The following is a 9,882-nucleotide window of genomic DNA, read 5'->3' as shown; positions in this document are numbered from 1 at the left end:
AGTCGTATTGTTTTTGTTACGAAAACCTAAAAAGCTATATTGTTTTTGTTTTCCGAATGCAGGACTACCTCAATCGTTATTTGAAGATCAGGAACAACAAATGATGGCAGCATCGCACTGGACATTAACAACATATTTCTTACAAACTTGGGCATTTAATGACTGTAAATAATAAATCCCGTATTCATTCCATTAACCGCCCAGGGCGCTTAACAAAGTCATTTTGGATGGGCGCTTATTTTTTATATTGTTTACATACATAAATATATGTAAAAATGGCCCAGAATATGGACTTTGTGTGTAGATATGGTTATGTACGTATTTGATACACGAGTCGCTGGATGGGTGCTTATAGGGACATTGGCGGTTAATGGAACAAATACGGTAATTACATTTGATCAAGCAAAATGAGTCAATTGTTGGCCGAATCAAAAATCAGTTCAATATATTTAACAGCTTTATTTTGATGAAAACCTCATCACAATGAATTGGACTTATGCTTCATGGCAATTAAGTATTGCTTGACAATAAAATACAAAGGATGTTAAATAGTTGTTTTATTGCCTGTATCTCAAAACATAGACCCTTTTTCAAGGGCTACATGCTCAAAATCAATATTAGTATAAAAATACAATGTAACAATGGACCTTTTCAAGTTTTCCTGCCTCATTAAATCTATTGTTCTGTTTAAACATTGCATTTGTATTTTGTATTGATTTAAGTTCAAATTGATATAAGAATTCAATTTGTGCTCACTTGACAAAACTCAAGTCATTTGGTTTATCAGCAGCACAAACTGTAGGACTCTAACCCCTGAGCACCTGCCAATCTAACATTGCCTCTGATTGGTCAATTACATGATATCTTCATTTCAATCACCAATCAGAATGGAGTTTTTTTTTTTGTGTGGTGAAATTGTTTTAACAATATTGTTGATTGGTCCAATTGATAATGAAAACTCCTTTATGACCAATTGGCAGGTAGTTCTCATTGGGTTAAAATAGAAAAACAAGATGAAGAGTTCAGCTGCAAAAACCAAGAAATGCCATTTTCAAACTTAAGATCACCAACATCTACCCTGATGCAAAAAAATGATAGATGACATTTTCAAACTCTAGAGTCAACATCTGTCCTACAATAATGCTAGATTAAGTTGACACCCTACTCAGGCGGCGGATGACATGATCGCGCCGGCAACTCGTGAAACCGCCCGGCCGTATGGCATTTTCCATATACTCGGTTAGTTTTGTGGGGTTCATTATCAAACCCCAACGGTTTTAGGTTGTATTTATATTATTTATCAACATAGGCCTATTTGTTTGTGATGTTTCAAGCGTTTTAAAATTTCAAAATAATCCCATTCAATTACACGGTTGACGATGAAAATTTACTGAATTTAGGGACTGCACGTCATACACCACCTGACCCTACTTTAGAAATTCCACACAGTTTGAAACTATACAGTATGTTATTTATTATTTTCTTTATATTTAACCAGTTATATACCTATCTCAAATTGAGAAAAATTGATACCGTTAAGATTTGCCTGTGTCATCGAGATTGATGTCATGTCTTCCATAGGGAGTGCATGGATTTCAGCTGGAACACAGCACACTGTGGTGGTCATTTGGTGACAAGATCTAAAACTCAACAGTCGCCCATTCAGGTAATCCCATTTGAAAGTCACACTCCCTGTGTGGAAGATTAAAGGTTATGTCTTGCATATGGGGTGTATGAAGTTCAACTGGAATTGCCTATTAGAAGCCAGGTGTCCACCACATGTCATCCCAGTCCGCATCTGGATATAATCTAACCAGGTCAACATCCGTTATCCCATTCTTGGTCATAATATAGTGTAGTCTAGCTTTGTAATCCTGTAAGTCCACCATAAAGAAGGGTATCTTCACCACCTTGTCATCCAGTGTAGCTTGAGGTTTGAGGCGCTCTATGTCTTGATAGGCAATCTTACCCATTCGTACAAGACTGTGGAAGTCAATACGATGACGATATCTCAGGATCTCGAAGACACCTGTTAGGTAGACTTGGTCTTTGCTGAAGCAACCTGCAAGTAATGAAGTTTGTAAAAGTATGGACTGATCAAAATCATGTTTACAAGAAAGATATAATTTGTACTATAGGTCAAGGTTCATCATGCCTGTGTTCCCAGGCTAAATTGCTCTCTTTTCAAAGCACAGGGGTCAGACTCAAGTCTCCTCAGTACAATATGCTGCTGGGGGAGTTTGTGACATGCTCCTCCTGTACAACCAGGAGTCTGTTACCTTCCTGGATTATACCATCCAGGGGTATATAGTCCCGGGTATAGTGCTAACCTCTAAAACTTAGGGATCCAGAAAGGGGTCCATATACATGTAGGCTCTTAACTACATGAGAAGGACAGATTGCCAAATAGGGTGCAACTCTACTAATCTTATTACAAGACTGCCCTACCCCAACCCTAAACTCTGTATACCAGGACTGGACTCAAGTCTAGCAAGTTGCACCCTATTCGGTAATTGTACCTATGAGTTTAATTTTGGGGGTCTACTGTGAAAATTGGGGTCCTGGACCCCCAAGCACAGATTATCCGAATCCATAGTAACCCTGAGACAACAGAGGTGTAGGACCTTGCCTATAATATGAGCACAGCAATTTTTACCGAACACAAAAATTTGATATGACTCTTGGGAATTTGACTCCAAAAGTGGGAGAAATTCCTGACCCTTTGGTGTTTGACCCGGGGGGGGGGCATTAAAACATTTTGGTGCGTATGTTCCCCAGGAATTTTGAGGTAGTGGGTCTTTGGGAGCTGACAGTGTACCGGTAAAAGGGGGTCTTTCGGAGCTGAAATCCATATACCTATATGGAAGAAATGACATTAATCTCCCACACATGGAGTAAAGATTTAAAATGGAGTGACCATTCAGGTAACTCCATATGAAATTCACACTCCTTGTCAATGTCAGCTGTGTAGCTAGCCTTTTATTAGTGTGACGGAACAAAGCCAAAATTTCTGTGGGGGCAGTTTTGCCCCACTGCTCTGTGTGGAAAATTAAGATGTATGTCCGGGGTACACGGTTGTTTGATGGGATCATTTATTAGTTTTTCAAACAAAACATCATGTACAACCAAATTTTAGGCCTGGACAGCTAAATGTGATATCATGCTAATGTATACAGATGCTTTTGAGTCATTCTCAACTTTAATCTCACTATTTTACCAAATTATTAACTTTTATAGCATTTTTATAGCTTTTTCGGATATAAAATGTATCTATTAAAGACAAAATTGGTGGCGCTATTTATAGTTACTGGAAATTACTCTTTCAAGTTTTTAATACAAACAACTCCTTTTATTGAATTAAAGTTTCAACTTCAACACTACACTATTTTTCGCTCACCTGGAACGTTTTCACTAGTCCGACTAGCGTCTTCAGCAGATGGTGATGCTGTGTTGATATCTTGTCTACAATCGGGATATCTCTCACTGATGACGTCATATGATTGACAGAATGACGTCATCGGTGAAGGATATCCCGATTGTAGACAAGATATCACACACATCACCATCTGCTGAAGACGCTTAGTCGGACTAGTGAAAACGCTCCAGGTGAGCAAAATAGTGTAGTGTTGAAGTTGAAACTTTAATTCATTTTATCTACCACTACGTATGAATATCCACTCGTATAACTCCTTTTATTGTTTGACAGAATATGTTTGTAAAATTTCCTTGTTGCTTGTTTCACCTATTCCAGCTGTTTTAATGGCAGTATTAATCACCTAACCCTTGTAAATAAAGAAATATGATTCTGGATAAATAGCGCCATCTATAGTTTGCATTTAGTTAATAATGAAGCCAATTCTATATACATCAAACAACCGTGGGTATGGATTTCAAATAGAATAGCCCAATGTGGTAGTCATTTGGTGACAAGATCTAAAACCTGGGTAGTCATTGGGAGCTATTGGGTGTCAGAAAAGTAATATTGCTTCACGCCATGACATCTACTTCATTATGCTCTGGGGAGGGGGAACCATACTCAAGTTAAGTTTGGGTATAGAGGTACCCCGGGAGGTGCCACTGAAAATGGAACCATCCATATATACCAATATATTAAGGTATAGTCTGACACAAAAGTGTTCCAGATAACCCACCCCACCTGTGCCCCCAACCCATCCTGCAACCAAGCATTGGGGGCTTAAGCCCACCATGTTCCATACCTTGTTTTGTATAATATATATATGCCTACCACATGTCCTTTTAAAAACCCAGTGGGCTTTTGCATTAAAACATAATAATATCACCAAGATTTTGAGTCTGACACATTTCAGATCCATAAAAGCCAATAATTAATTATTACCATTCCATACCCCACCCAGGGTTGTAGCTACGGTGGGTGGTGCAGGGCAGTGGAGCCCACCACTCACTTCTGTAGCCCACCATGCACTAAAGGCTCAATTTGAGGCAAGAGCTCACCACTCATCACATAAAAGCTGTAAAAATGTACATATTTTACCAAATACCATTATTTTGCAAGATCTTCCTGAATATTTTACATTTTGGCCACTGTCCGCCCAGCACTCACACTTTCATAGCTACAACCCTGCCACCACCCCTGGAAGCCCACCATGTTCCATACCTGGTTCTGATGTATCCACAAGCCCTCTCTTTACACGAGCACAATACTGCCACCTAATCTCTGGGTCTGACACAAACTTTTCCAGATCATGGAACAGATCACTGAATGACATCAAAGAAGCCTTGTATGCTGTGTAATATAGTAGAGCAGCACGCCATAGGGATGGGTCATCACGGTAGAGCACGCTGTGTAGATTGGCTAGTCCTTCTTCTGTAGGATTAAGGTGTCTCAGGTTGTGGCGTTCTCTACCCTTGGTGTTGTTCCATGGCTGGTGTTTGTTGTTTGCACTACGTAGAACATGAGTACCTGTATTTGAAAAAGACAATGGATCACTCATCTCAAAAAAACCTGAAACTGATATTGAAACCTGAAAAGTGTGTGAATTAAAAAAGGTCCAATTTAACGGTGACTTATGGGATGAAAAAGCCTGAAAAGTAACAATCAAAACATAGATGAAACTCTATGAAGTTTTGTAAGGGGAAGTGGTTAATTATATGTTACATTTCTCATAGACATGCATATCAAGAACTTGACTAACAAAAAAGTTACCGTAATCAAATTATTCTGACAAAGAGCTAAGTATATAAACACAGTATGATGGGCTTCTGTTAATTATATTCAACCAATTAATTCAAAACTATTCGCCTCTCAAATCAAAATACATCAATAGCCCAGACACTTAATTTACAAAGTCATTTTGGGTGGGCGCTTTTTATTGTTTACATAATTACATACGTAAAAATGGCCCAAAATATGGATTTTATGTGCAGATGGTTCCATATTTGATTCATGTGTATAACTGAATCCTGATTTAATCTAATTTATTTTTAAAACAAATTATATGTGTGCATGTGTCATGAAGGAGATCGAGTGGTCACTGGTGTGTAGCTAGGGAAGAAGACTTGGTGTATGTGTGGTGTGTGGTAGGGTGTGGGTTGGGAGCCACTGTGTAAGGTCAGTGTGCCTGTGATAATGTGGGACTGATAGTTTATAAGTGGGTGTGTGGGCAGGGTGTGTGTTTTGTGATATACATATGTGATGCGATCAAGTCGAATGTCGGAAATATTGATTTTGAGATATAATTAATAATAGTATTCAACTTCCTTAGTATTTTATTGTTCTGAGCAACACAATAAATTGGCCATATCTCTGGAACCATTAGTCTAATTAAGATGGGGTTTTCAGCAAAATAAAGCTCTTAAAGAATGGCTCATATAATGATATTAATAATAATAATCGGGTTTAACTACCATAGCAATAGGTGAATACAATTTTTGAATAGATTGCCCTGCACTACAAGTAGGTTGCACTCATCGCCTGTGTACGTCTGCAATCATAGATTGAATACAATACCGTACCACTCTTTTCAAAGATTCTAATCTTACAGGTGCGAGTGATCAGTATTTCTTTGACATCTATGGTTCAATGCATAGGTACCGCGTGAACGTTGTAGTGCCGGGCATTCCGGGCAATCTATTCAAAAATTGTATTCATCTATTGCTATGGTAATTAATCAGGCCTGTTACATCATCACTTCGACAGCAAATAAGGCTTCTATATCTTTCAGGCCTGGTTATACCATGCACATTTGTACATACCTAATTCATGTCTCAGCATTCCTGGTGCCCATTTCTCTCGTAGCGTACTAACCCTCACATTAAGGCAAGGCTTGCCTTTACTCCGTGTCATTATTGCTCTTGACAAAATGTCATCCCCTAGATTCAATACAACTTTGTTTTCCAGTCCTTCCATGGCAACGTATTCTTTGAACATTTGGGTGAATTCTCGGCGAGATATTTGTGGCCCACCAGTATGCGCCTCAAAGTTTTCGTACGTGCCATATTTCTTCAAAGCGATGTGCATAATCTTTATTGCCTGGATGGAAAGAACAAAACAATAAGAAACAGCTGCAAAGTAAAATCTAAATAAATCATACTAGAAAATACAACTCATGTCACCCCACATCATGACCATGGTGCTGCCGCTGGAATTTTTTCCCTCTTGCTTGGCTATGTGTACAGTATAAGTGAAGGTGTAGCATCATAGGGGCACAGGCATACCCCACACCATTCGATTTGAACATTTAGAATTTCCCCTAGGAAATGATGTGCTCCCATCAGGTTCCATCATGGTCCGGGTCCTCCAATGGGATGACTCACGCTACGCCACTGGTGATGTCCTAATAATATGAAGACACTGTGCCATCACTTTTCAGTTGCTTGATTCCATGAGTATTATTTACTAGTATCTAAATTTAAATAAAAGTACAAGTTTATGTGGTAGAAGCCATATATGTTCACGTCTTAAAAAGATACTTGCATGCTGATGTGAAAAATTGGCACATGAAGGTCTAACCTTTGTTAAACATTTAACTGAGCACTCCTCGCATTCTGTATAATACGGTACTGTAACTTGATTGGGTCTCATCATGCATTTCCTTAATACATTCCGAGGTACCGGTACCGTTAAATTGATGATGTTATGCTACATGTATATACCGCCCCTTACAGATGAAATTACTTGTTTAAGCAGTAAGCATCGGGTGCTACAAGATATATTCATGTGCAAGTCAATGGTATTAATTATAACTTGCCCTAGTCCGAATAATCAGACCCAGAACAAAATATTAATTTCTGACATGATCTTGTACTGGGTCTGAACTGTTTCCATATGAAATCTTGATGGCAAATTGGACAATAGAAGCACATGGTTCTACGTGACAGCTTTTAATCCCTATTCAGGTTACGTGAATCACGCTATTGTGGACCATCCTTCTGATACTTGAGTGTTTGGACACGCGGAACGGTTTTTTGTCTTCCTGTATGTTTGTAAACAAACCAGGAGGTAGAAATCGTCATCCTCGCCTAATACGAAAGTCAGCGTAATAGTACGGCACTAAACTTGCCCAACATGTCATGCCCCTTTTATGCCTGCATCTGTTTTGCTTTAGAAGCCACACAATAAAAAAAATTGTTTTTAAAGGGATGCTACAAGGGCAAACTACCGTACATGTAATTTATATGTGATGTGATCCAGCAAAAGGAGTCGGAAGTTGGGAGAATGTACCGGACTGCGAATATAAATAGTACCGTATTCAACTTCCTTTGTATTTCATTGTTCTGAGCAACATTAAAAACGACCATATCTCTGGAAACGTAAGTCTAATTTTTAATGGCTCAATGTCATTAAAAGAAATTGAAAACTGACTTTTGATTTTGATCGACATCAGACTCATCATAACTTGATCGCTTATCACATAGATTGATGCAACTTGATACACTCATTTCAAATTCAATCTTTAATCGTACCTGATCTAGAAGTTTGTTGGATGGTTTATTAAACCGTTCCAGCACATCTTCAGCCGGTGGATTCAAATAAACAAATCTGGGATCATATTGGTAGTGTCTCACCATAAACCGTGTTTTCTCAGACTCAACATTAGATGGTCTTATTGCCAATAATAAGTTTGGTTTTTTCTTCTTTTTCTTTTTTGCATCACCTGAGCCTGCAGATGATGTGGAGGAGGACGTAGTTCTTGAGCTGGATGATTGGGTTGTCCTTCGGCTACTACTAGCCTTACTGCTACATGTTGAATTGGATTTTGATCCCTTTGGCCCACATTTGATCGTTGGTAAACGTGCATGTCGTGAATTTGTTACAGATATTTGGAGTTGAGACACGCATCTTGTCGGTGATTTAGTTCTGACTGAACTCGCCGAAGAACATGACTCTATTGGCACAGCAGCTATAGTTCTGGGTAGTTTTTTAGCACCAAAATATTTAGTATCAGACTTAGTCTTTCTTTGGTCGTGAATTTTAGTTTTGATCTTTGTTGATACATGCTTGCTCTGTTGGATTTTCTTGCTGCTTTCCTTTTTTGGAAGTCCTGATTTTGATGCATTGGTCGAGCTGGAAGACTTTTTGCCTGGCATATTTACTCCGAGTTACTGGGTTTATACTGAGCACCATACATGTACACTAGTACTGCTGCGTCGTAATTAAACTAATCATGATACATGCTTGTTACATTGGTTGACAATGAATGGGAACTGAAGTCCATGAGTCCGACGGCATTTTATGAATGAGCTGGAAGTTGCTCTTGGAAGACGACTTTTTGCTTGGCATATTCACTTCGAGTTGATTTAAAAAGCACCATTGCCCTACAACGTACAAATAACGCATAGTTACGTCATTTCATAAATAGAAAACTAAACAAAAGTTGCATGGTTATCACATCCTTGTGAGCTTATCGATTCGTGATTGTTTACCATCGCGACCAATTAACCTTTGACACGAATCACCAAATGGAAGTTCCTTTTTGTATGGGAGCACCCAGTCATACTCGGAACGTTAAGAATAGCGCCCTACGTTTTTTTCCTGGATATCTACTGAAAATGTCATAAAAAACTGGAGGATGCTAGGATGACGAAATACTCCTTTAACTTAGCCTATATTGGCAATAAATAAATATATCTAAACACACGGGGTCTAAACCATTTTAAAGTTTATGACCCACGGTGTGCATCAGTTTTGGTTTTGATTTTGTTTCGGGACAAATTTTTATTCATTTTTTTTTATTTGAAAATTCCAGCAAAAAAATTCTAGTAGGCCTATAAAGATTATTTTGGCAAGATTTTTTACATACTTTACATTACAAGCATCATGAAGATCGCTATCGTCAGCCTCCTGCCTGCTACGCTAATAGCCCAAGTCATTTTTTGTAATTTTGAGAACAAAGTAGGCCTAGGCCTAGGCCTAGGGGGGCCTACAACATATGGTTCAAGCATGCATTTAAACATATTATTCACCATAAAATGAAAATCACAAAAGGGAATAATCCGAAATAATTAGGGCGATCACCCAATAATTCTGTGTAGGCCTACCCCCGGGGTGGTGAATAGTCTGTGAATAGGGGAGGGGGGGGCAAAGATTTATTGGCAGGCCAAAAGGGGGGCAAGCATTTTTGGCAGGTCGAAAGGGGGAGGGTCAAACAAGTTTTTGGCAGGTCGAAAGGGGGGGCAAGTGATTTTGGCACAGATATTTTGGGCACCGTTTCTATATTAGGCTACACCCTAAAAAGGCGTAGGAAAGCATTAGGAACACGTTCAAATATGCAAAATTTCCTGCTCGCTGCCCTCGCATAGGACAATTTAGGGTTTTAAATTCGGGTTCCCCAAAATCTTAGTGTGTAGGCCCTAAAGGGGAGGAAAGATTTTTTGGCACGTCAAAAGGGGGGGGGGGCAAAG

The 9,882-nt window shown here is 38.9% G+C and overlaps 1 protein-coding gene across 1 annotated transcript; it reads right to left on the bottom strand.

Moving 5' to 3' along the window:
• Window positions 1-540: 540 nt before the first annotated feature.
• On the bottom strand, window positions 541-8,898 carry LOC140146666 (microtubule-associated tyrosine carboxypeptidase 1-like). Its single transcript, XM_072168535.1, has 4 exons — window positions 7,945-8,898; window positions 6,235-6,511; window positions 4,637-4,942; window positions 541-2,062 (listed from the first exon to the last, which is right to left on the bottom strand). The coding sequence occupies exons 1-4, from the start codon at window positions 8,566-8,568 to the stop codon at window positions 1,758-1,760; spliced, it is 1,512 nt and encodes a 503-aa protein (XP_072024636.1). The 5' UTR covers window positions 8,569-8,898; the 3' UTR covers window positions 541-1,757.
• Window positions 8,899-9,882: the final 984 nt, after the last annotated feature.

Source organism: Amphiura filiformis, chromosome 2, assembly GCF_039555335.1.
Source record: "Amphiura filiformis chromosome 2, Afil_fr2py, whole genome shotgun sequence".
Taxonomy (NCBI): domain Eukaryota; kingdom Metazoa; phylum Echinodermata; class Ophiuroidea; order Amphilepidida; family Amphiuridae; genus Amphiura; species Amphiura filiformis.
Note: the sequence above shows the minus strand (reverse complement) of the source record. Positions and strands in the feature narration are given on the sequence as shown.